This window comes from Bactrocera tryoni, chromosome 1 (genome assembly GCF_016617805.1).
Source record: "Bactrocera tryoni isolate S06 chromosome 1, CSIRO_BtryS06_freeze2, whole genome shotgun sequence".
Classification (NCBI taxonomy): domain Eukaryota; kingdom Metazoa; phylum Arthropoda; class Insecta; order Diptera; family Tephritidae; genus Bactrocera; species Bactrocera tryoni.
The window spans coordinates 28,141,003-28,168,735 of record NC_052499.1 but is presented as its reverse complement, the minus strand read 5'-3'; the positions used below and the strand labels follow the sequence as shown (position 1 = coordinate 28,168,735).

Genomic DNA, 27,733 nt, shown 5'->3' with positions numbered 1-27,733 from the left:
CTTCGCGCACTGTTGTAAAAAAAAAAATAAAAAATCGAATAATCAAACACGTGTAGCTGCGTAGATTGAGAGGAAATATGTACTTTTATATTAACATCCGCTATACATACATATGAATATATGTATGTATATACGTTTAAAAATTGTCGGCTTCCCTATAAAGTTTGATTTCTTTCCAAAATAAATACATTAAACTACATAAATTGTTGTGTTCTTTGGCGTGTTCATGCCGCTGTTCAATCATTCATCAATTTTCAGCCGAGAGTAGTCAGCAACCAGCGTTATATTTGTATGTAAATATATGTATATACTTGGAAGCTGGTTTACTATGAGTAGAGTACCCAGCTGTTACGCAACAAATCAATTGCTGCTGCTGGCAGTGAAAAAATATGAAATTCATTAAAATTAATTAAAATCGCACGGAAGTGATTGCAGCGCCAATCGATACGGCTTGTGCGTGAGGGAATGGGATTCTAAGGAATAAAATTCAAAGAGTAGAACATTAAAACAGAGATAAAATACTTTAGAATTAGAATATAATATAGTGCAGCAGAAACATAACAAAAAAAAAACGTTAACTTCGGTTGCACCGAAACTAATTTCTTTTAGTAACTATGTGTCCAGTTTATATGGAAGCTATATGCTATAGTAATCCGATCTGAACAATTTCTTCGGAGATTACATTGTTGCCTTAGATAATAATCTATACCAAATTTCGTGAATATATCTTGTCAAATGAAAAAGTTTTCCATACAAGAACTTGATTCCGATCGTTCAGTTTGTATGACAGCTGTATGTTATAGTGATCCGATATTGGCAGTTTCAACAAATGAGCAACTTCTTGAAGAGAAAATGACGTTGTCAAAGTTTCAAAACGAAATCTTAAAAACTGAGGGACTAGTTCGTATAAATACAGTCAGACGGGCAGAAAGACGGACATGGCTAAATCGACTCAGCTCAACATACTGATCATTTATATATATACTTTATAGGGTCTCCGACGCTTCCTTCTGGGTGTTACAAACTTCGGGACAAACTTAATATACCCTGTTCAGGGTATAAAAATTGAAATCAATACTAACACACTCATTCATATAGTAAAATCAGTAATTTCGTCAACAATTGATTATGGATTCCCAATATTTAGTAAAATTCCCAAACGAAATTGGGCAAAAATTACGGCTATATACCACACAGGAACCCGACTGGCCATTGGAGCTTTCCGGATTAGTCCAATAGTAAACATATTAGCCGAACCTTATTATTATTTCAACTACCTTAGAAAACAGGTTACTCTTCATCACAAAAAGCATGACTACTAAACTGACCTACGCAGAAGGATCACCTGACAAAGTTATCCTAAAAAATAGATTAAACAGAAAGCGAAGAAAAAAAAAATCCAGCCTTGCAAAAGATAATCGACGCGGCAAAAGAAATGGATATTCCTGTTACCACTCCAGCAATGCCCCGCTTTCGGGCTTTCGGGCTTTTGCTATTTTGGACTTGATCAAATATAAAAAAACCCATCCCCTAACGTTTTCTTACAACTCTTTTTGGAAATTTTAAGCAAACACACTAATTGGAAAACTTTCTATACTTATAGTTCAAAGCACCATAATATCGCTGCCTTCAATGTCGTTAATAACTATGCAACAATAATGTCTGCTATACTACCATCTTTCTTCAGTGACTCCTTATCATAGCTCAAGGCTATTCTAAACGTAAGTTTTGCTAACCAATTGATTTTCAGAGAACTTTGTATATTATTAGACTGGTATTTTGTACTATTTGTGCTAGTAAATGCGAGGTTTACCAATAATGCAACAATATCATCTTGAATTCTGTTTCAGCTGTGGTATTTCTCTGATTAACCAAAGATATTGGAATACAGAAATATGGTATTTTCAAACAAGCTGTGCAATTCGGAACTCGCCTTGTACCAAATAATTTCGAAACCTGGTGTCCGGCAAGAGTTCTAGCTTCACTGTGAGGGGGAACAATAGAAAATAGCCGGTTAAAAAACCTTCCGGAAGGGCAAGGTAAATATTGCTAAAAACATGGAGCTCTTCTATTCCTGGTCTGCAGTCTGATGATTTTGGGGCGAAAGTTCCTTTACAAGGTCGTTGCGTAAAAGCTCCATGTAATTAATACAAGGTAAGAAGGTAAGTCTTCACTTGTCAAGAGCCCTCGAGCAGTGGCTTAACTCATTATAAATACCCTTTTCTATAATAAATTATTTTGTACAACCTGATTCTATTAATTTGAAATTTCACTTGCTACTATAAAGTGCAGTCAATTTGCGCGAAAAGCTTCAGACAATAAAAGGTTTATAGAGTGGCTTCATGTTTACGTTTTAATTAGACGCTGATTAGGGTGCTCGAATAATAACGGATCATAAAGCAATTTACTGATTACCGTTATACATACTAAGTACTTATTGTTTACTTTTCGAATTGAAGATAATTGTTATTAAGCGAACTTTAAACCAAGTATAAGTGGTCGTATTTCTTATTTTATATAGAATTAAGTAAATTAGCTGAAAAATAGCAAAGTGAGAAATGCAACAGCTTACAGCAGCGCGTGAGTCGTTTTTCTTTTTTGCTGATTGCTCACGACTTCCGGTCTTAGAGCAAGTATCCTCTGGGTAGCCAAAGAACATCCGTTTGAAGGCGAGCTAAAGTGAGAAGGCGAACTATCCTTCCTCAGGATTGTGCGCTGAGTTTGGAACCCGCCACGTTAAAAACGTCCACAACAGAAAGAGGAAACATTCTCGGACAACAGACCCCTTTTTGATGGCGACATGGCAAACGCAATAAGATCCTCTGGATTATAATTTATATAACTCTATTTCGTCAAAAATCGGTTAGATATTCAAAATGCGTTAAGTCTGCTTCGTTGAGATGAAACTGACTACTAAAAGATTATTAAAACCTTAAGTCCAACTAAGTGAACTTGAGAAAACCTCGACAAAATTAAGCCATCCAATATTTTTTGGTTAATTTTTATATTAGACAATAAAAATATGTGTGTTCCTAGCTTTACAATTGCTTTAAAATAGTTTTGCGAACTGAAAACAAGCGATGGTGATCTATGAAATATGGCAAGAGCTTGAGGTTCCAGAACAATGAATTTTCGATACTTTTTATGAGAAATATTTTTAGAATAGATAGAATTTTGGACTTGGTTAAAGGTGAACACTTTTAATTTCATATTTATATTTATTAGGGTGTAACTTACGTGTTTTTGACACTATTTTTTTTTTAATTTATTATAAATTATTACGGTAAAATACGAAGGCGTTTGCAAGCAGCATTTCCGAAATACTTCAGCAATTGATTTCGTTAAATACAAAACTAAATATAATGCCTAGCAATTTAAGGGAGTATACCACTTTAGAATTTTCAAACTATAAATTTTTTGGTAAAGAAGCTTTCTGAAGAACTTAAAATTTATACATATATATATATATGCATATGTATATGTACATATATAAATTCTTTGATAGGAAGGAAAGCCAATCATTCTTTAAAATGATCAAAGAAATTTTTAGAAAATATTCCAATGAAACTATATACAAATTGTACAAAAAATGTTATGCAATTTTAAATATTATTCTGAAAATTTTCTTATTAATTTGGAGTAATTATATTATTCTGGAGGTTTTCATATTATACTAAAGTCTTTAAATATAATATTTTATCCAATTTCGTTCGAAAAATAGTTATGATATTTTACAAAATTTTTCTGGATGGAGAGTGGTGCGCCCTAATGCATAACTATGTACATGTGTATGAAGCCTAAATCATCAACATTATTCGCAAGTGCATAAACACTTACTTGTCGCCTAACTTTACATTACTAATCCGCTGAAGTGGGTGTCAATGACCGAGCGTTCGCAAACACTTCGCCTCAAAACTTCAACACTGAAAGTGTGACTTTACTATCTGCACGCAGCTGGAGCAAAAGCAACATGCGAACATTGCTAAAATATATAAATGTACACATATGTATATACATAGGTATATACTTATATAATATACGAGCCTTTGTAGATATGTAAACTCTTAAGTGCTGCCCATAAATAATAAAAAAAATATTAAAAAGCTGTCACAGAGTCGACCTTCCTGTAATATAATCGCTGGATTTCGCGCAGCATTTTATTTTATTTCATTACTTCCACGTTTCATTGCCAGCCACAAGAGGGTTTATGGAGATGGCTCGTTTACTGAACACTCATTGTGCCACTGTGTTTACCTTTGGAGTTGCCACACACTTTGCACTCGAGCTTAAGCTTATGTGGGCACTCACACATATTGCAGGCACTGTGAGCACTCGAAACTATCGATAACGCAGCAAATAATAAGTAAAAGTGCCGAAGAAAAAAAAAGACTCAAAAAAATGAATAAATAAATAAAATAAAGCAAAAGCCCAGTGGCAATGAGGTAGTTAAAGTCAATATTGTAATATCGCAAATAATGTGGCGTTCCAATTTATCAACGCTGCGCCGCACTGACAGCGCCGCTGACACTTGAGTAGAAAATAAAAACAGCTGATACACTTCAAGACACTTGGGCACTGGCCGATATGTCATGGGCGCGTACTCGTAGATAAAGATCGGCCACTTTTCTTTTCATTTCGGGCTGGGTGCTTGAGATTAAATTTTATTTCTTTTTTGCCCACCCACTTAAAGTCGCCGGTCACCGATAAGTCAAATTACCAAAGAGATCATATGTTTCTTACCGTATATGTATTTCATATCAATTGAAGAAGATAAAACCGGTTAATGTCTCGAATTCATTTTAATTCAAGTGTGTGTCTCGTGCTTTATTGTTAGCTAAATGGCACTTGGTTCGTTTCTAAAAATTAATTATTATCAATATTAGTCATATTTTGTGTATTGTCTTTTAGTTCGGAATGAAAGGCAACACATTTCAAAAACTGTCGATGCATTAGTGATAATTTTTAAATACTCGAAAATATTTCTGGAAAATAGCAGGTTGTTGCTGTAGCAGCAGAAAACATTCCCGAAGTAATTTCAAGATATGGAACCGAGTTGACAGTCCGTTCCGGTTACTTAGATCCAACTGTTTTGGAAACGGTTGTTAGTTAGCGATGGCAACGTTGTTAGTAATAAAATTTTAATTAGTTTAAGCTTTCAAACATTTGACTTAAGCTGTATGAAAATTTTGGCAGAATGCCACTCAGAGAATCTGGGTTTCTAAGTGAATAAGTGTCGGAAAATTCGGAAATTCTCCTATGCTTTGGCTTTTTATCGGGTATTTTGGATGATGGGCATTGCCATCGGTTCATGCGCTGTCGCTATATTCTTTTGGCCCAAGCTGGATCGTAAGAGATATGGTGAGCTCGCCGCCGAAGGTGCGTTCCAAAGTAAACAGGACTTTAGAAAAAGAAATAGAACAAATGTTTTTTTCGGCAAAATCAATTTACAAGTATTTTATTCAAAATAGTCTCATTCTGCTTCAATACAGCTTTTGCCACGGTCCAAAAGCATGTCGAACGAGTGTTTTAGCTCATTGGCCGGTATGGTCGCCAGTATGCCGGTACAAGCCTTTTGAATGGCCACGTCTGAATAACGCTGAGCAATTTTTGGTCGTCAGTCAATTTGTGCGGAACAATCCGTGCACACACCTTTCGTAAGCAAAAAGGTTCGGTCAAAATGCGATAAATTGATGTTTTGGAGATCTTCAATTCCATTTCCATGAATTTCAATGATGATTTCGGCTGATTTTTGATGAATTCACGCACAGTTTCGATAGAATTTCCGGTAATCACTGATTTTGATTGACCCACATGTTGATCGTCATTTGTGTCCTCACGACCACTTTGAAAATGTTGAAACCACTCGTGCACTACGAGATAGGCAATCATCGCCATAAACTTGTTTCATCAATTGAAACGTTTCGGTAAAAGTATTACCAATTTTAAAACAAAATTTAATGTTGGCTTTTTTTCGAAGCTCATTTTCGCACCGATAACACAAATATACTGACACTTAAAACGCAATAACTTCACTCCCAATAAATGATATGTCATGAAATTCTCACTGGACAATCGATAGAGATAGCAGATTCTAACGCACCAGTTGACATATAGATGGCGCTACCAGGGGACGCTAGATTCAAAAAGTCCTGTTTACTTTGGAAACATTGTATTTTGTATTCTTCTGTCCTCAGGACTGGGGCGTCTATGGAACTGATCCTGAAGTCGAAATCTTAGTCTTATGTGCTTTGTGTGTTTTTTGGTTTTTGCTTTAACGTAGTTCGCTTTAATGTAGTAACTAAACTAGCCTTCTCAAGGGTACATAAAGATAACAAGTATACGTTTTGAAAATGTATAATCAAAACCAAGATTTTAAGAATTAAGGGAGCTTTAATTATTTTCAAATATTATATGCCATTTTGAATATTAATTTTAACCATTGACTATGCACACAACGGGTGATCCAAGTAGAGGTACATTTTTCAACAGTCTTTTTTGATAGATCACTCTTGAGCTTTGATAATATTTTTGCTCATTTCAGCATGGAAACACTTACGCCTGAATAACGTTTACAAATCGTTCAACATTATTACGAAAATTCTACCTTCTGTAAATAATGTGTTTGTTTGAAAGCGTACAAAATTAGGCTTATGCAAGAACTGAAGTCGCTCGATCTTCCCGAACAACATCGCCTCGCTTTAAGGGCTATGGAAAAGTTCCAAGCTATGAGGTCCATTTCTGACACCATGGCTATGTGAACAAGCAAAATTGCGCATTTTGGTACGACGTGCAACCTGAAAAAATTCAAGAGCTGCCATTCTATCTGGAAAAAACAACGAGTTGGAGTGGTTTGTGGGCCGGTGGAATCCTCGGTCCATATTCCTTCAAAAATGATACCGTTGAGAATGTAACCGTCAATGGCGACCGTTATCGCACCGTGATAACCGACTATTTGATGCCTGAAATTGATCTCGGCGACATTTGGTTTCAACAAGACGGCGGCACTTCCCACACATCGCGTCAATCAATGGATTTATTGAGGGAACACTTCGGCGATTATTTCACGTTTTGAGCCGTGGATTGGCCACCAAGATTGTGTGATATCACACCGTTATACTTTTTATTATGAGGTTATGGAAAGTCTAAAGTCTATGCGGACAATCTCGCTTTGATTCAGGCCTTGAAGCAAAACATCACGTGTGTTGCCAGTTAGCAGTCGAAATGCTCGAATGAATCATTGAAAATTAGTCTCAATGGATGGACCATCTGAGACGTAGCGCAGCGGTCAATATTTGAAAGAGATAATCTTCAAAAAATAAATGCTAAAGCATGTTCTTTCGAATAGTAACAAACATTCCCCATTACATTTGAAATTTCTGTGTTTGTTCTTTAAAAAAAGTAGGGAACTTCGAAATGGATCACCCTTTATATATTATTTTCGTGTAATTTCTAGGCAGGGCTTTAAAATATACTCAATGACTTGAGTTCTGTAGCGTCTTTTTTTAATCTTTAAGGGAGATTTAGATGTTTGGTTGGATAGATAAATGATACTATTATTTGTTTTCTTTGATTAAGTATAATCAAATTAGACTATTTCCACAGTAAAAACAGCGGATAATTATTATTATTATTTTTTTTTTAAATCTGTATTCAATATACGTATATGGTATATATAAAAAAGTTATAAAAGAAATTATATTTTGTTTTAGAAATATTTATAAAGGTGAAAGTTTAAAAATATACGTGTTTTATATGCGAACTTGTTGTTCATATGCAATTGTTTACTTGATTAAAATAATTATTTCATTGGGTAAAATAAACTACTAATTATAAGTAATTAATTACTATATATATATCAAATAAATGTGCTAATTTTTGTGCGCCAATACGACAAATTAACTGAAGTCGACTTAAGTTGTGGTATGCATTTGGAGTATTAATAAAAAATCGAATTTAATTTGTTTACATTTCATCGCAAATAAAGACTGCCGATTCTAAGACATCGTATAAGTAAAAACACAAAGTCGTGATTGGGAAAAGTAGGTCGAAATGGCAATAATATTTTCACGCAACTAAAGTCGACTTAAGCTCTTTTAACAAATTGCCACATATGCAAGTAAATAGCTAATGATTTATGAGTTTCAATGTTCAAATTTCAACATCAAAGCTACATAATTTAGTTATTTCCACATCGATTACAGCTAAATGCAAACAGCTTCAAGGTGCATGCCACAAACATGTGTACAAATATGCATGAAAATATATACATACATAGGTAAATATTACGGTTAAACATATAAGCATGCAATAGCAAATTAAGTCATCAGATAATACATATTTTGATAAACATTATTTATATGCCATATTCAACATTGACTTGCATAAAAGAGCATAGACAGTAAAATAATAATAAATAAATACAGTTTTTAGGTTAGAATGTACATTTGCGCATTTGTTTGTGTGTAAATAGTATAAGTATTGAGTAAGGTGCGGTTAAAGGATTAATTTGTGTACTTACCGACGCACTGGCACGGCTAAATTGTCAACGCTGCGTGACAAAAGCGATACATCTTGACTAGCCCTACGTGACCTATGCAAGTGTTATTTGTTTTTGTTGCGGTTAGGAACCAACGAGCAAATCGAGTGAACATAAAATAAAATTAAAGAAAAAATGAAAATGATAAAACGTACAAAAACAAAGTGTTAAAAGCGTTAAAAATAATATTTTAAAAAATTGCTAACACTAAAACCTTTAAGTAAAAAGTAAAACTACTTAAATTTATGGAAAATTTAAAAAACTAAAAAAGTTGTCTGTGTGCTCTGTGAATTTAAACTGCTTTGCGTTGTCTCTCCCCCTCTCAGTCTGCAGTGCAAACACGCGCTCTCCCTTCTAACAAATGAAAAATAATAACTGTAAAACACAGGGTCGCACCGATTGCATACACCTTTTGCGCGCGGACGTCACACTAAACGCCGTTAAATGCATTAACGGTGCATTAAAGCGTTTTGCGGCTTTTGTGCGCGCCATTTACCTAGTCACAGCGCAAGAGGCGCCCTCAGGGAAGCGCAATTATTGCATTTTCCCAACATTTCATGCATAGACAGTATGGCTGAGGCAGCGCTAGGGTGAGTAATGGACGGCAGGATTCCATGTGCCTTTGACATTTCACCGGCTATAAAATTCATGGCTAAAGAAATGCATCAATTCACTCGATTTTTTAGGTGTTTGTGTGAGTTCGCATGTCGAGAACGAGAACAGGAGTGGGTTAGGTGCGTGCAATTTGTGTGAATTTAAAAAAATTATAAGTAATTTCCGTTTCTGCTAATGCGCTGTTCTAAAAGGTTTGGCTTTAAAAGCTTATAACGGTTTCAAATGCAAAATACTGTTATTAAAAGTTTGTTATCTCAGATTGTGATATTTTTCATAAATAAAAATAACTGCAATTTGTAGAAACTGCGTTTAAATCAGGAAAATTCAAATAGTTTCAAATGAAATAATGTCCCTAGTGTAGACTTGATGGTAAATTGTGACAAAAAAGCACCCGGAAATTGTAATTAAATTCACTGGGTAAATGAAATGTACTTTGCTAAGTTGGCGGGACTGTTCTTAATTACTATGCCAAATATGAGCGCGATCTGCCAACCAGTTCATTTACAGAAGCTGCTTAAGTCGGTCCACCTTAGTAGTGCGTTGTGATTTTTACAAAGAATAAAAATATCGAGCAAATGATATGTCTAAAATTTTGAATTTCTAATCAAATTTTTTATGCGGAATCGTTGCGAATATTAAAAAATGACATACATCGATTCGGTTTTATTAAAGATAGAAGCCTACGAGTGGTGTAAAGCCTTCAAAGACGGTCGAGGGATCGGTAAAGACATGCCTTGTTCTGGACGACATTCGACCTCTTAAACTGATGAAAATATAAAAAAGTGGAGAATATTCTTATTGAAAATCGAGAAGTCAGTGTTAGAGAGATGGTAAGAGAGCTCGACAACTCTCACGAGTCCGTTCGAATGATTTTGGGTATGAAACGCGTTCTTGCTCAATTCGCCCCGATAAAGCTGATAAAGCTTTTACAAAAAGAGTACCGAAAAAAAGTCTGATGGTGCGAATTCCGATCCCACATTTATGGAGAGTATTATAACTGCCGATGAGACATGGGCTTATGAGTTTGACATTCAAATAAATAAAGAATGGAGGGGAAAACACGAGCCGAAACAAAAAAAAACACGTCAAAACCGTTCCAAAATCCAGGTAATGCTCATTGTTTTTTTCGATATGCGTGGTTTGATGCATCATAAATTTCTTCCGGAGACACATACGACCAATAAGGAGTTCTATTTGGCCATATTGAGGCGTTTGCGTGAGAACATCCGTCGAAAATGGGGGACTTGTGGAAGAACAATTCATGGATTTTACTCGATGAGAATGCAATATCGCATGGAGCCACGATTGTGACTGAATTCAAAGCCAAAAACGCAATGAAGACTTTCGATCAACCAGCGTATTCACCAGATTTGCTTCCGTGTGCTTTTTTCTTGTTCTCCAAACTGAAATTGCCGCTCTGTGAACCCGTTTTCAGTCGATCGGATAGATAAAACAAAAATACCCTGAAGGAGCTGAGGGCTATCCCAAAAAGTGCTTATGAAAAGTGTTTCGAAGACTGGAAAAATTGTTAGCATTAGTATTTTACATTCATGAATAATTAAATATTTTGCATTTTATTTACAATTTCCGTTTTTTGATAAATAAAAAAGTGATATCATCGTTTATTTGTATAGCAAGAAAGAAATACCTCAGGGCGATACAGTCAAGATTCCGACATTTAACCTTTCATACTAATCATTAGCAAAGGTTGCTCCTAATTTCGTTAATGATATCATGAAGCTCACTCCGAAACAAGAAAAAATTTTAAGTTCGATTGCTATAATCCCCTTTTCAAATAAAATTGTCCATACAAGAACTTAGTTTGGATAGTTCAGTTTGTATGGCAGCTATACCATAGCAGTTCGATATCAGTGGTTTCAACAAATGAGCAGCATCTAGGAAACGCATGCCTACAATTTTAGGAACGTTATATCAAAAACTGAGGGACTAACTCGCTTATGTACAGACGGTCAGACATGACTAAATCAGCTCGAGCTGATCATTTTAAGGTCTTCGGTGTTACTTATGTTACTTCTGGGTATTAGAAACTTTGTGGCAAGCTTAATATACTCTGTTCTGGTATTTCTAGAATTCTTACAGCTATAGTTTTATAAACGATTTGAAGACTACGGATAGAACATAGTAAAATCATTATCTAGCCACATACGTATGTATATATGTATATTTTTGAAACCTTAGCTTTACTTCTGTACGTCAATGAATAGTTAATATAAGTACAGCTTGGAGAACAAGTTTCCAAACTTCTGGACATCCGTAGAATAAGTAAGAATGAATAATTCATAAGAAATTAAGTTTTCGCCACTTCTTCAGGCATCCAAACGAACATTAGGATTTTGTCCACATAGCTTTTAGTTCCAAACATTTAATAAAATGCATCAGACTTTATTTAAGGGTGCCGAATTAATACAAAAATGGTTTTCAATCACTCTCCACCTTACTGTGAACCAGAACATTTTTACAGATTAGGAGGTTTTCGCGACGAATGAAAGCTCAATCAGGTGGAAAAAACTTACAATTCTTTAAAATTTATGAGAAAGCTCTGTGAAAAGTGGGTGTCACGCAAGCTGACTTTTGATCAAAAACAACGATGATGATTTAGTTTAGCGTGGAAAATTTTATTATTATAACGGAATTATGTTAACAGGTAATAATCGAAATTTTTAAATAATTTATGATTTGTCATGCATTTTTGAGTAGAAATTCTCTGAAAAAGCTGCTTCTATCTGATATCACACATAGAATTTTTCCTGTTGATCAATACCGGTTTTTAAAGCGATAAAATATAGCCTGGACGCACCACAACTAAGTGTATTTTGGAAAAGAGTTATATATAGTTGGATCAATATGCTGCCCGTGTTTGCCTATCTTTCGGATATAATAGTTCTCGATTGAGCTAATTGAAGTATTAGTCGAATGAGTTCGAGATGTTAAATGTTACCCAAGAACTACAGCTCAGTCTCAGCTAATTGCTCGATGCAAGCTTGAGTATAAATCATTACTTATTCGAAAAAATGGTGCCTTCCGAGTACAGTAATGTACAACTAACTTGCTTTTTTTGAATAAAATTTTGAAGTTATCTCTATCTAATGGTTGTCAAAAATAAACTAAATGGCTATATTGAAAAAAATTTGACAATAACAATTCGATTCAATTAAATGAGAATTTTATTATTCTTTTTTTTAACCTCAGATATATGTACATATGTATATTGTTTTGAGCACAATTGAAAGCGTATTTCCATCACTTAGGCATTTTAAATATATGGCCATCAAGAGCAAAGTTTGAGTTTATTTAATTTTTAACACTTTTAATTTTTTCTAGTAATAGACGACGCTTAATTAACACTGTAATAAATGACAATTTGCGTAAGTCAGCAAAAGAGTGTGCAGCGAAGCACACAAGTGTACATACATACATACATTTATAATAATATTATATATAAGAATAAATTATGAAAATATGCACTTATGTAAGTCATATATTATTTATGATTTTATGATTTTTTTATGGGGACAATAAAAATTAATTAACATTTTTGAAACTAATTGAATGCAATTTTACAATCAATTAGCACGATTGTCAAATGACAACTAAAAACAAGTGAGAGAAAACATTGAAAAGAGCATAAAATAAGGTGAGCTACTTTTCAGAATGTTGGGGATATCATATTACATATCTATGTTTATACTTTTTAAGTGATTTGATTTCGTTATCTTCTGCTTTGTAAGCTGTTCACACAGCCCATTCCATTGAATCGACATTGCAGAGAATTTCAAAATCACTTAATTTATTGACGAACCGGAGTTTACTATTTACCAGCTAATTGCTTCGTAAATGTTGGTTGTTAATTACATAATTCACTCAAGCCAATGACGTGATTTGTCTGATTTATGCAATGCTAATTAACTTATCGATTCAAGTGAAGGCATCGTGAAATGTATATCCACCAGAAATTGGTATAATCATATTAATAAAAGCTCCAAAAATTTTTTGTAGAAATATTTATACTTCGAGCGCGTGGCTAAAAATATCAAACGCAATTTTCTTAAAAAAAAGTAGGTCAATATTTTGAGTTCGAATTAACATCACAAAAAAATTGTTCAGAGGCTGATAGGGTTGTGGACGATGTTTATCCTTAACTTTGATGGTTGACTTGTAATGGCAACTTTATAAATATTCGTGATTTTTTTACTGATTATGAGCGTCCTTACATTGATAACAGAGATTGACAGCAATGTGAAATGATTGATGGAAATGTCATTCATATGTTTGATAGCTCTTAGGCAAGCGATTTTGATCAGAGGAGGGAGATTAAGCATCAGGTAGTTTGAATCAGAGATAAAGAGATGCCCAACTCTCCTGTCACTGGAAATGTGAGAACCGCTCACCTATCGAAATTTGACAGTTGACTGGTAGGTTTTGACGTTTTGCAATTAGAATGACTGGAACGGCAAGATAACAAAAAATTTTGTGAATTTTTTGCCGCTCAAACCATTTCGAAAAGATAATTATACGGCTTTTTGAACATTTGGCGAATAAAAATAAGTTTCTTAAGAATTTCATAGCGTTGATCTTATCCAAAAAGTTCTTGCCATAAACCAACTGGAAGAGAAATATCTGAATGAGACATTTGAAGGAATAGATCACTGAATCTCTGCATTACTGATTTGAAGCCGGACGAGTTGTATGAGGAGCTCGGACTTTTCTCATACCTTAAATCCTTGACGGTCGAACGATAATTAGGACATTAGTACGAAAAAGATTTGGGTATAAGTGAGGTAGAGAATGCTTGACCTCGCTATCTACAGGGTGCGGCAGTCAATCCCGCATTTTTGAAGTAGGTGTAAAAAAAACACGGACATAGATATCAAAATTATATTCATAAAATATTTTTCTACATTAAAAAGCATTTAAGAAACATTGAAAATAATCACTGTTTGAAAATAACATCAGCAAGATGGCGGCCTTCCCGTGCACGGCATTCGCGCAGGCGATTTGCGAAGCTGTTCATAACATCACGAAGCATAGGCTGAGGAATTCTCTCAATTTCTAGCCGGATTCTTGCCTTCAGTTCACCAACAGTATGAGGTCTTTCTTCGTACACTTTACTTTTTAGATAACCCCACAAGAAAAAATCGACACAAGAAAATGTCGACGCGCTGATCTCCGAGGGCTTCTTCCCACAGCAATTCGAACGCGTTCAATATTCTCTGGAGTTCGCACTGATCTCGCACTGCCACCTCTTTTTCTTGTCGTTTCACCAATATTTTCAAAGTTTTCGACCCACAACTTTATTGCGTTTACCGAAGGCACTGGTCTATTGCGATTAATTTGAAAATGCGTTCGGAAACGACGCCGAGCGGCTACATAGCTACCACTTTGATAAAAAGCTTTCACGGCAAACGAACGTTGTTGCTTAGTCCACGGCTCCATGTCTACTGAAATGCTATGAATAGGACAACACAATGGTGACCTTGGCTGCTCGCCCCCCACCACTCCTACGCTCCTGCGCGCTATTTATAATTGCAGTATTGACTGCCGCACCCTGTATAACGCATAGTTTGGTGAACTTTCAGTAATATACTATATTTTCTGGGAGTATTTTTTAGTAGTTATCATTTTATGTGTCCAGTGGCAATGTGTTATTTTTCACTAGATAAACTAGTCTTATTCAAAAAAAAAATATTCGTAAGATGGCGAGAGGGCTTTGAACAAAGAAATCTAGAGAGCTAAAGATCTTGAGAATATTGAATATTCGAATAACTGCAGAGGATATTATTTCATTATTTTTCAGAAGAATATTAATAGTTCTCTATTATAATGTTCTCATAAACTCTCGCTTGCACTCTTATTGCGAAATCGAAGCCTCTTATAAAATGTAAATATGTATGGATGTACTTATGTATACTTATGTTGTTGCTATAGGCACAACGAATTACGATTGCACCGCTGAAACATCATCGATTTGGTTGCGGCACCCATGCTCTAAGATTACTTGCCGTGTGGATGGCCTGAACGCTGTCTCCGAGTTTAAATAGTGGAGCTTACGTGACGTGAGGCACATGTGGCGGCTGACGGAGATTTACAAATACAAACATACATAAACATACATATGTATGTACAGAAGTACGTCGTCTTCGCGCCTTTTTGTTGTTGTTCATCTCTACTATTTTCTCTACAAAGTAATGCGCGTACTTTACACTTGCTCACGCGCTCTTTCACGAATCAGCACAAGCTGTCTAGCCGAATCTGTGTTGACCCTAATTTGAAGCATGCTTTGTTTTTGTATCGGGTGATTTTTTAAGAGCTTGATAACTTTTTTTAAAAAAAAAACGCATAAAATTTGCAAAATCTCATCGGTTCTTTATTTGAAACGTTAGATTGGTTCATGACATTTACTTTTTGAAGATAATTTCATTTAAATGTTGACCGCGGCTGCGTCTTAGGTGGTCCATTCGGAAAGTCCAATTTTGGGCAACTTTTTCGAGCATTTCGGCCGGAATAGCCCGAATTTCTTCGGAAATGTTGTCTTCCAAAAGCTGGAATAGTTGCTGGCTTATTTCTGTAGACTTTAGACTTGACGTAGCCCCACAAAAAATAGTCTAAAGGCGTTAAATCGCATGATCTTGGTGGCCAACTTACGGGTCCATTTCTTTGAGATGAATTGTTCTCCGAAGTTTTCCCTCAAAATGGCCATAGAATCGCGAGCTGTGTGGCATGTAGCGCCATCTTGTTGAAACCACATTTCAACCAAGTTCAGTTCTTCCATTTTTGGCAACAAAAAGTTTGTTAGCATCGAACGATAGCGATCGCCATTCACCGTAACGTTGCGTCCAACAGCATCTTTGAAAAAATACGGTCCAATGATTCCACCAGCGTACAAACCTCACCAAACAGTGCATTTTTCGGGATGCATGGGCAGTTCTTGAACGGCTTCTGGTTGCTCTTCACCCCAAATGCGGCAATTTTGCTTATTTACGTAGCCATTCAACCAGAAATGAGCCTCATCGCTGAACAAAATTTGTCGATAAAAAGCGGATTTTCTGCCAACTTTTCTAGGGCCCATTCACTGAAAATTTCTTGATTGGACTTTCCGAATGGACCACCTAAGACGCAGCCGCGGTCAACATTTAAATGAAATTATCTTCAAAAGTAAATGTCATGAACCAATCTAACGTTTCAAATAAAGAACCGATGAGATTTTGCAAATTTTATGCGTTTTTTTTTAAAAAAAAGTTATCAAGCTCTTAAAAAATCACCCGATACTTTCCGAAGTCAGCGCGTGTGTGCTGCCTTTTCGGCTATTTTTTGTTTACAAACTTTTTTATTAATTTCAACTTTTTTTTTCAACTTAATTTATGGTGCTAAGAAGTCGGCGTGTGTGTGCGCGCCCTCGCATAAGGAAACTCTGTGCTCTGTAAATGGAATTGACCTTTGGAGAGGCGTACACATTGCATACAAATCACCGTCAATTAATGGAAAATAGTTTTTTTTGGTATAAACCTAAGTACGGTACGACTACATACGTAAGCCGGTAGGTAAGCAGCGCTTTTTCGTCAACAGTAAGCAAAGAAAGGAAATGCCGCTTTTGTGTGCTTTTAATCATATTTCTGATAGTTGTTGTAATTTGTTGTTGTTCTATTACACATCAAAGGTCTTTGTTAGGGCAACTCGTACAGGGTCACCAAAGTTTGTACGCAAATTTTTAGTTTTTTCCACAACCATAGTTGCAGAGATTTTCGTGGCTGGAGTTAGCAAGCTAATTAAGTTGTTTTGAAAGTCTAAATTAAGCTTTTAGAAAAAAATCAAAATATTGCATAAGAGTATTCAAAAAGGCATAGCTTGAGTGAGTAAACAAAAAATGAATTTGTAAATAGGGCAATTTTAGTTGATTCAAACAATTTCTGTAGGCTTTACAAATACTTAATATTGTAAAATTATATAAAGATTCCCAAAAAACTTAAAATTTTGTTCGAAACTATAAATTTTTTCACGTCATCTAACTTATCACAAATCTTATAGACACTCAAAGTAAAAAATTAAACAATTTACTACACTGTTTTAAAATTTGTTGAAGAGAACAGCATGTTGTACTCCATGTCGAGGCCAAGAGAACAATAAGAGAGTGCTGATTACATAGAAAATTCTCTTCAATCATCATTCATTATTCTAAATATACATACATATATACCATTGAGGTCTTAGAGATAGAAACAATTTTGGGTAGTTGGTTGGTCGAAAATTAGGCTCATTTCCAAATAGGTAAAAATCACAGGGTGCCAGATCAGATGAGTAGGGTGAGTGATTAATGGTTAATATGGAGTTTTTTTTTCAAAAAATCAGCGTCGACTGATGACACGGCGCATTATCGTGCAACAGGCGTCAGGACCCTGCCTCACGGTATTGTGGTCGAGCACGACGAATGCGTGACAAAATACAAATTCATAACACCAAGGTAAATCACAGCATTAATCGTTTGGCCAGGTGGGATGAACTCTCGGTGTACAATACCCTCGGAATCGTAAAAACAAATCAGCATTGTCTTTATTTTTGACTTCTGAAGACGACCGACCGACCGACCGACTGATCGTCACAGAGGTCCTCACGACCTTCTTTGAATCGTTTAAACCACTCATGCACATTACTACGGGATAGGCACTGATCACCATAAACTCTTTTCAGCATTTGAAATGGTTCAGTAAACGTTTTCCCAAGTTTAAAACAAAATTTAATATTTGCTCTTTGCATTTTACGACCGATGACCAAAAGCTGCTGTCACTTTTTGATCGATAACATCGATTGTAGTTATCCAATTGTGTTAAAATTTTTACGAAATGTCAACAAGAGATCAAATTTTTATTTCATATACCAACCGAAAGGTGGCGCTACCAGAAACAGTTATATTTAAAAAGTTCTGTTTCTTTTACGACAGACCTTGTATTATAACCTGAATATTCCAAAAAAGAAACGTCGGAAGCCCTATAAAGAACATAAACAAATGATCATTGTGTTGAGCTGATTCGATCTAGCCATGCCCGTCTGTATATCCTTCTGTTTTTAGATATCGAAGCGATGTCACCCTTCCTTTTCCCACTTAGAAGCTGGTCATTCACATAAAGATCTTTTTGGATGTAGAAATGCATATATGTACATAAGTATCAAGGACACTGTGCCATCGGTGTTACCGAAATTCACGTTTTTTCTTGTTATTTTTCAAGTTTTTGCTAAAAATTGCTCAGAGCTGATCAATTATTTTACGACATATGATAAAGCTGCATTAATAACCCCTATAAAAGCTTTTTTTATTAAGCTATAATCCAATAATTTAATGCTTACCAGTAAGATTGCGTTGCCGTCAAAAAATGCTGCATTGTTTGTTGTTGCAGCATATATACAATTTGTATTTGTTGTACTATTTATAGAAATTCAATAAATATTTTGAATAAATTCGACTGCAATTATTGTTGGCACTTAGCTTTTACATATTACTTTTCACTTTCCTTTGTTTTTGCTGCAAGCAAATAAACCAGCGGCAAAAGTAGAAGAAATAACAAAAGCAAAAGCAATTGATAAGTCAATAAACAAACAAAGAGATGATTAATTAAGCCAAAATGTTTAATGCCGAATACAAAGCTGTGCAAACAATCACTTTCACTGTGTAAACAATTCAATCATTTCAGTTTTATTAGAACGCAGCGATCCGATCCGTCTTGCGACAACTGTCACATGTGAGCGCTGAATGCATGGCTCTCTTTGTCTCGCTGACAGGTGCTCATAAGCGAAAGCGATAAATGAGAATTTGCGTCGCAAGCGAAATTAACGCGTAATATCAAATTTTATGTTTTTTTCGGTTTCTTCGGTGCAAACACGAGACTTGGGTTGTCACGTAATCTCCTTTACTTTGTTATGGTGGCATTGACACGGAAAAAGAGCAAATTACAAAGTCAAATGCCGGATCTATCAGCTGTTTGCCAATTTTTGTAGCAAGAGGAAGAAAATCCTATTAAATATTAAATATCAATTTAACTTGCCATTCAAGAACTTTTTTTATTTGTTTTTTTTCTTTTTTACTTGCAGCAACAGAAGCAGACTCTGGTTTCATTTTGTAAAATTATGATTGAAAAATCTAATAAAATGCGAGTTTTTAGTTAGATCACATACCAATTGACAACTTGTTTAAGAATAACTTTCATATTCAGCTTCCTCGCTTTCGAGGGTTGTCTTTTAATTATGTGCGTAACTATTTCTGCTCGGTTTAATTTTAATGCTAGTTAAGGGGGTATTCTGGTTTAGAAATTCTAAAAAATCGAATTTTTTTTTGCATATTTTTATAGTATAACCCTTTAAGAAAATGTCTCTAAAAGGATTTTTCGAAATTCAAATTATTTTCCGAGTTACAGCTCATTTTGTGACTCCGACTACGACTGCGCGCGACTAGTTCTCAAAATTTAAACTCGTTTTTCTCATAACCACTTTTCTAGAAACGGTGCATGATATCTCAAGTTCTACTCAACCGATTCACATGAAATTTTACACAGGGACTTCTTATACATTATAGTATCGCACTACGAAGAGCTTTCGAATGAAGTTTTTTTATTATTAAAAAAAACCAAACCACAAAAAAACAGGAAAATTACGAAACTTTTTTTGCAAACCTCCACCTTTTTGTAAAAAAAAATGTTTTCGTAGTGCGATAACTACTTTTTACGGATTTGGCATAAATTTTCATTTTAGGTCACGGAAAGGATTTATATCCTGCACACCAGGACAAGCCATTGTTTCATCAGTCTCTACTTCGCCGACCTACAGTTTTTTTTAATTTAATTTTTTTTCTTATATTATTTATGTTTTGTATTCTTAGAATATCAATAAACAGCATGTGAAAAAATGGATAGTCAAAGTAATTTTTGATTTTTTTTTTTCAAAAAAAAAAAATAATTAAAATTCGGGCTTCTAAACCAGAATACCCCCTTAAGGCACCGCGCCCACCTAATTGAGTTGGACAGATAGTTTTAGGTCTTCAGTTTCTTCCCTAAAGTTTCTTTCTCTTTAACCAAATAAATAGTGGTTATAATGAAGAGCTCTCCTATTTTTAAAGTAATGACAATTTTCTGAAATGAATACAGTTTCAAAATACATTATATTCTGAAAGTAGCACAGAACTTCGTCGAATTTGATTTTCTTGGAATAAAAATGAAGTACTTATTTGCTGTAAAAAATCATTGAGAAGGGTCAATTTGCTTTTCGAGATACTCAGAAAATGAAAGCAACTTTGTCATAACTTTTTTCCGTGTCAAAATATTCAAAATTTTGCAGAAATTTCAAAATTAGTTTTAAATAAAAAAGTCTTGCAGTCGTATACAGTTTTGAAAGGCGAAAGAATTTTTCGTAAAGTTTCGGCTGTGCATAGACTTGCAGAATAAAAGTACTTTTCGAGAAGTTACAAGAATTTCGAACATTGTAGCTACCGAAGTTGCTACCGAAATTACGTGTCTAATGGTTAATTGTTAACGCAATCACTTGCGTAAGTACAGTCTAACGGCACCTTAACTACTTTGCGTATTTGTTTGTTTTCAAATGTATGACTGCTGACACCAGCACGAGCATAAAGAAAAAAAAACCGAACTTTGCTGACGTCAACTTCGCCGATCATGTGCCAAGTACCGTTGGGAAGCTGCAATACTTGTATACGGTGTTTTTTAGGCATTTTGTCAGTGGCAAATTCTCATAGCGTTAACGGCATACGGTGGCTGTGTTATCAGTAGCCTTGAGCTCGACAGCACGACTTCCCGAGATAACTTTTGCCGAAAGCACTTGTATAAACAGTGAAAAGTATTTTAATGAAATTCTGGAAGTCAACAGATTTGAATAGACGGAATGTTAAATAAACAGTTTAGGAAATTTTGATAATGTAAATATGTATATATGTTTATACATAAGTTTAGTATACTCTGGCTGACAATCTCAGACCAAGCGAAATATATGTATTTTTATTTCAAAATTGTAATTAAAAAAAAGGCAGAAAAAATGTTTTCCAATTTATTTTACAATATTGTTTGTTTCTATGAATCTTTAATTTGTCCAGGTTTTAGATCTGAATGTCTATTTTGCACAGAATGTCTATTTTGCGCCGTCAAATGAAAGTTGTGCCTTTGGAAACCTATTGTGACAGCTGTGAGCCTCAAATAATAAACTTAAATATTTATACAGAGTATTAACAAAATAATGTCTTCATTCACCACTGGTGGCACGTACTCAACTCAGCGTAAATAACACAGATTTACATAGACTTCGCACTTATTTGAGGAACAATGCACCGCACTTTATTGTTTGAATAATTGCAGAGCAATAGCAATCGCATGACAAGCTGCCAGATCACTTAATTTAGCTGTGAAATGGCGCGAGTTTTTCCCTTCATTATTTATCATTGTTTACTCAAGCCATTATTGATGCTGCTCACTTCAATATATGTATGGATGTGCTTGTGTTTGTTGTAAATTAAGTGGTCAACGATAATTTTTTAAATAAATAAATAAAGCTAGGCTTTTGTGGTAGTTAAAAATTTCACATGATGCTTTCGAAATGATTTGGTAACGCTGTCTCCATTGACTTAATTTCGGTTTATTAAACAAATATGCTCCTAATAAATCTCTGATAAATAAAATCTGGTAGTAAATAACTTAATTTATGTGTTGTCATTCAAAATTTGGCTTCTCGAAAGTTGCGTAGTAAGTATTTTGGTTATTGAACATGTGGAACACAGTGTTTTAAATCAAAATTTGGGCTTTACTTACAAAATTTCAACTTAAGGTAGGTGCAAAGTCATTTTTATTCAATTTAACAATGTCTACGTGAGGGCCTTTCTTGATTTTGCTATTTTTGGCAAAAGGAGACTGCGTAATATCTTTTTTTTCAAATATAATATTAATTTCAGACAAAATTTTCGAATTTCTTCACGAAATATTAGTAATAGTCTGCAAAAAACAATCTGTAGGTAATCCAGCGGATAAAACCACCGTTATTCTAATATGAGTCCCACGAATATTGTCCACTTCGGGCTTTCATGCCTTGATCTTGAAAATGAGCGCTGAAATTCTCACACCAAGTAATATTATTTGTACATACTACATGTGTATGGATTTCGATGCCGATTTCTTGTATGTTTTCTGGTTTCTATTTTTAAAAGCAGATCTTCTGGAAAAGCTCGTGAAAGCTTAAAGCTTGTGAAATTCAATATTTTCAGCCTTCCTTGCTAACAAGTACACTGTAATAGAGTATTTTGAGGAACATAATTTATGTGTCTAAAAATATATTTCCCAAAAATTTTTCTAGAAGTCATCAGTTTCACTTATTTTGTTAATAAAGTTATTTCTAATGATTACAAGGTTTTCACACTATGCATTGTGTTCGCTTTTCCTCAAGGTTGTGTTGTAATAATAAACTCAGTCTGCTGACATTGATACGAATTTTGACCCCTTGAAACGATTTAAGAATATAAATTCTCTTAGTCACAAAGTTCCCGCACTTGAACATTGTATTGTGTTGAAGTTTTTAAATTTATGAACACTCAAGAATATCCGACATACACTCAATCTTATAAGCAAAACAATCTGTTATAATCCGAGATTATCTCAATTGGCGATTGCGATTAGATTGTGGGATTAACCAAGTTGATGGAATGCGAGGTTTGGAAAAGAAGAAGCGAATTTCAACCTCTCTTGAAATAATTTGTATATTAAAGCGCAATGGTAAGAAAATCGAAAACACTTGAGTAACTAATGAAAGCCATAAATACGGTGAGTACACATGTTTGAAATATATGACGGCAACTAAGGAAAAAATATATATGTATATGCATATATTAACGTTTTCTGGCTTTACGATGCTAATGATATTTCTGATTGTGAGTATGCACAATAGAGTCATTCACGCTTTGTGAAAGACAGACACATCTCAGCCATTATTTATATTAGAATTCGGGAAAAATAACCAGAAACAAAATCATAACGAAATAAAGTGACTAAAGGCGTTACAAATTTAAAAGAAACACTAACTGAATTTGGAATATAACTACAGTACTTGTCCAATAAATTACGAACGAAAACAAAAATTTTATATTTTTAATATAATTTAATAATATTGAATATGATTCAATATAAAAATTTGATAATTTAAGTTTAATGTATATAGCATATAAAAAATAATTTTTTTTAAATACGCCAAATATTTATGTTTTTATTAATTATTAAAGTTAGAACTCCGGATAATTTTTTTGTTCGTTCGTAATTTATTGGACAGGTACTGTACATATGCATGTCATACAAATGAACACCAACACCTCACCTATACCAATAAAACCACTGCTTTAAGAAAAACAAAGCATCAGCATCGGATTATCACCAATCATAAATTAATTTTCATTGCGACAAGCTTTGTGACACCAAGAGCGCTTGAATCGCGCGCACTGTCTATTGCGCTGCGCGCTGGAGCAAACATGAGCTAATAACATCCCGAACGGGTGATAAACGGGCGCGCGCAGCGTAATCAATTGAGTTACTGTAAAAAAATCAATGTAATACAGCTCATAATTTGCAAGCGCTTGGCTCTACGTGCGCGTCCACGCATCGCGCAATCCATCAACGCTGCGCGTCGACTACAACTTGAGCAGGTGCGCCATCAGTGAAGCTGCATGCGTTAATAATAGCGGCACCGCATGTTGCCTTCTACTTCGCTTAGCGTGTCTACTAACGCCCAGCGAACGCGCATCGCCTCCTACTTTGTCTGCGCGCCCAGTCAACTCGAGTCACCTATGCGCGCGCTAAATGTTTGCACAAGTTGACGACAGTAAGCGATGATATGATGGCACATCTGTGCATCAGCGCAATGCCCCAATCAGTAGCACATCCAAAAACATACAAACACACTTAATTCAATCAATTGACGCGTGGTCACCCAATTTTGTGTTCGCGCGTAGCTGTTCTTTTTGCACAGTAGCTACGCGGCATGAGTTACGGCGCGACGCGGCGCGGCGCCTTGAGTGGGGCGGTTTGTGCTGTCAGTTTGGGTTGCGCGTTTCGGCATGTATGTATGTATGTATTTGGAGTGCGCTTGTATTATATTGTGCGACTGTGCTATTAACAGCAATTTGTGCAGCTGTTCGTTGCTTTTGCTGTTGTTATTGCTTATCTGTTCATTTGTTAACATCCGCTGGATGTGCTTTTTGTAGTGAGCGCGGTTAGTTCATATTTGCATTATTTATTAAGTTTCGCTGCAATTGCTTCATTCACTGTTCAGTCATTCTGTCATACTGTCTTTTTAATTAATTAAAACTCTTATTTTTGCTCAATTAGAGGCCTTTTTTTTAAATAAAATCTGACTTTCAGACAGAAAAATACCAAATGAGCTTCCATAATTGAAAGGACTGACTTGACTTGTAGAATAACGACGAACAAGACAGTTGTCCGCAGAGAAGATAATCACATATTGGGTCACTACGTAGGTTGAATGAATATCCCTGTAACTAAGTAAGAAGTATACTAGTTCGCTTAGCAAACGTAATAACCCCCTGGTCGCTATATAGTTCATTTCAAGATAATAAAGAATTGGAGCATTACGAGTAATCTGATCTTAATCGCTGCCTTGTATCCAATCTCATCGATAGCTTAATATTAAAATAAATTTTGAAGCGTTCTTTGCTCATTACACGATAAACTATATGTTCATAAAGACCTAAAAAGTTTAAAATAGTGCTATTATCTCCTCAACAGAGTCGCTACGAACCCTTTATGGCTGTAAGAGGTTTAGAACGCATGACATACAAACATACAACTAAACGACTGAGCCATGAGCTCTTATTTAAATTACTTCGATGAGGATTGGATGACCCGACTCAGTTGCAGAGATACTCCTTCGGCACTCCTATCTAAGTGTATATTCTAATATCTTTCATTAAGTATCAGCGGTATTATTTAACTTTTGTAGAATATCATGCGAAATTAACGTTATGGGCTCAAAAGTTGAGTTTGTAAATTACGTCGAAACGATAGAATTATAGAGATCGGAGCAAAATTTTTTATTGAATATCATTTCGAAAGTCCTGAATTGAAATAAGATGCCATTCCTGGTTGTAAGAGCGCACACTGCCTACTTAAATTGGCAGTGTTCTACAAGTTTAGTGTTACTCTTACTTTCTCTCTCGCTGTTCGCACAATCTTTTGACTTGATTGCCTTGGCTATACTGAGTTCAAATTAAATAGTTTCAAATTAAAAGTTTTCATACACAACTTTTTTTCGTGTATATACATAAATATGTATGTATGTATTATTAATTCACTTAACGAAATACTTATACGAAATACTGCCCAGTAATCTCTCATTCTACCAAAAACCATTCTTTAACTACACTAAATATGGTAAACAAAGAAATTTAGATAAGAGCTAACTGAAGAGTGAATGCTAGAACAAACACAAATCAAGGCGTCACAAAAAGTGTGTCAAGGCGAAGGTTGTAGAGCTGCAGAGGAAGCGAAGTTCTCCAGTGAGATTGCCATTTTACCAACATCTTTTAAAGGTGTGTTTAATTTCGGAATATAGAAGTAGGGTTCTGGCTTATTGGATTTTTCAGCAGACGAGGTTAAGTCTCTATTTTTTCATTTATCATTGCACATTTAATTCTAATTTACTGCAAACACGAGCTATCGAAATTTGATCAAGGTGGCCTGGTCTGTTAGAAAATAGAATGAGTTCTACAAATCTATTATAGTAAAGAAGCTTTGGAGATGCTGCTACTACTTCTCCCGAGCAACGATTTACATTTCAGAAATTAAAAAAAGTATCGGGTCAAACACAAAAGGTTGAACTATTTAACAGTTTTTTTTCGAAGGTATACAAACGTTATCCAAAAAATAACGTGGTGTATGTGTTGTGAGTACAAATAAACTTACGTCACACCTTTAGTAATCAAATATCGACTGACAGTGGTCGAAATCTAAAGAGAGCGAGAATGCCAACAATGTGCTTACCAAATACAAGTAATAAGCAAAATAATTGAAAGTGGAATTTCGTGGAATGCATTCCACACGTGGTAAACTGAGCTGGCGATAACCCAATGAACATAAAGATTGGCGTTTCAATTCTTTCTGGGTGTAGAAATAAAATTAAAATTTAGATAACGGCCAGTGTTTTATACTATTGTGGGCAAAAAATCGTACTTTTTAATTTAAATTTTGCCCGAAAACCCATTTGTCGAAATATTTTGTTTCCTGCTTGGTATGACTGTCAGTGACGTCTGTGCGAAATTTCATAAATAACGTCGTCTTTCTGAAGTACATAAAATGTATTCGACAATTTTTACGATGAGTGAAATTATTCAACAAAGAAGTTCCATGAAACTTTGTGTGCAGAATCAATTTTCTGGTTCTTGGTACAAATTATTCAAAGAGTGTCGAGAACGCGTTGACGACGAACCGCGTTCAGAACAACCAACAACATCAACTGATGATCAACACTTCAAAGAAATAAAGACTACCAGAGTGTCATGGAACGTATTATTACTGGCGATGAGTTTTCAATCTATGCTTATGGCTCGAACAGACGATCCATCGGCCGAATATCGTGGCAAAGGTGTGCCGAAGCCGATGAAACCACGTCAAGGCAGGTCAAAAATCAAGATTATGTTGACAGTTTTCTTCGATTATCGAGGACTGGTGCACTCCGCATTCCTTCCGAACAGCCAAACTGTCAAACTGTCAACAAAGAATACTATGTGAGTGTTACGCGTCATTGCGTGCTATTCGTAAAAAAAGCCAAAATTATGGGTTTACAACTCTTGATTTTTGCACCACGATAATGCACCGATGCATAGCATTGATTCTTCGTGGGTTTTTCGCCAAATTTTCAGTCAATATCGTGCCGCAACCATTATATTCGCCTGATTTATTTCCCTGTGACTTCTGGAAAACCATTTTGAGTCAATTGAAGACATTAAACGTGAATCGCTAAGCGCATTCAAGGCAAATCGAGTTTAACAACTATTTCGATGATTGGGGATTACTTTGAGGGGGACGTCACAGATTTTGAAGAATAAATTAAGAATTTTAAAATTATGAACAAAGTCTTACTACTTTTCGCTCTTGGTAGTATATACAGTATATATTTAAATTTATTTTTTATATTTAAACAAATGACAAAAGTCTGCATTATTTGCATTTCGTGCTTGTTTTTCCATATTTTCGAATTTATCATAATATTTGCGAAAGGTAGTTAAAATTGTTGGTCGAAAAATGTGGCAGAATAGAAATTCTGCGCACATTTCGTTTGCACAGCAACGAGATAAGCGTTTGTTTTCACTCTGTTGTTTTATCAGGCTCGGCAAACAAAGGAAGCTGACGAGCATTGAAAATTATGAAGACAGTTGTTTTTGTTGTCTACTAGTTATTGCTATTTTTAGGCGGAACAAAAGCAAATATAACGGTATGATAGCGTATAATGTTGCTCATTTGCAATACAATTCAGTTTGCCTGCGGGGGAAAGTACTAAAAGTTATTAAGGCACAAGGGTGAG

At 35.0% G+C, this 27,733-nt stretch overlaps 1 protein-coding gene across 15 annotated transcripts in view; it reads right to left on the bottom strand.

The window, feature by feature from the left end:
* LOC120773898 (TLD domain-containing protein 2) overlaps nucleotides 1-27,733 on the bottom strand; it is a 275,286-nt gene that overhangs the window by 105,769 nt on the left and 141,784 nt on the right. For 8 of the 15 annotated variants that reach the window (XM_040103078.1, XM_040103106.1, XM_040103119.1 and 5 more), the window contains exon 3: nucleotides 8,519-8,590. The exons of 3 other annotated variants lie outside the window; for them this stretch is intronic. In XM_040103078.1, coding sequence (XP_039959012.1) covers nucleotides 8,519-8,590 — 72 coding nt within the window. Of the gene's footprint in view, nucleotides 1-8,518; nucleotides 8,591-18,508; nucleotides 18,582-27,733 lie in introns of those variants that run through there. 4 more of the 15 variants (XM_040103171.1, XM_040103231.1, XM_040103249.1 and 1 more) reach the window with 4 other exon arrangements.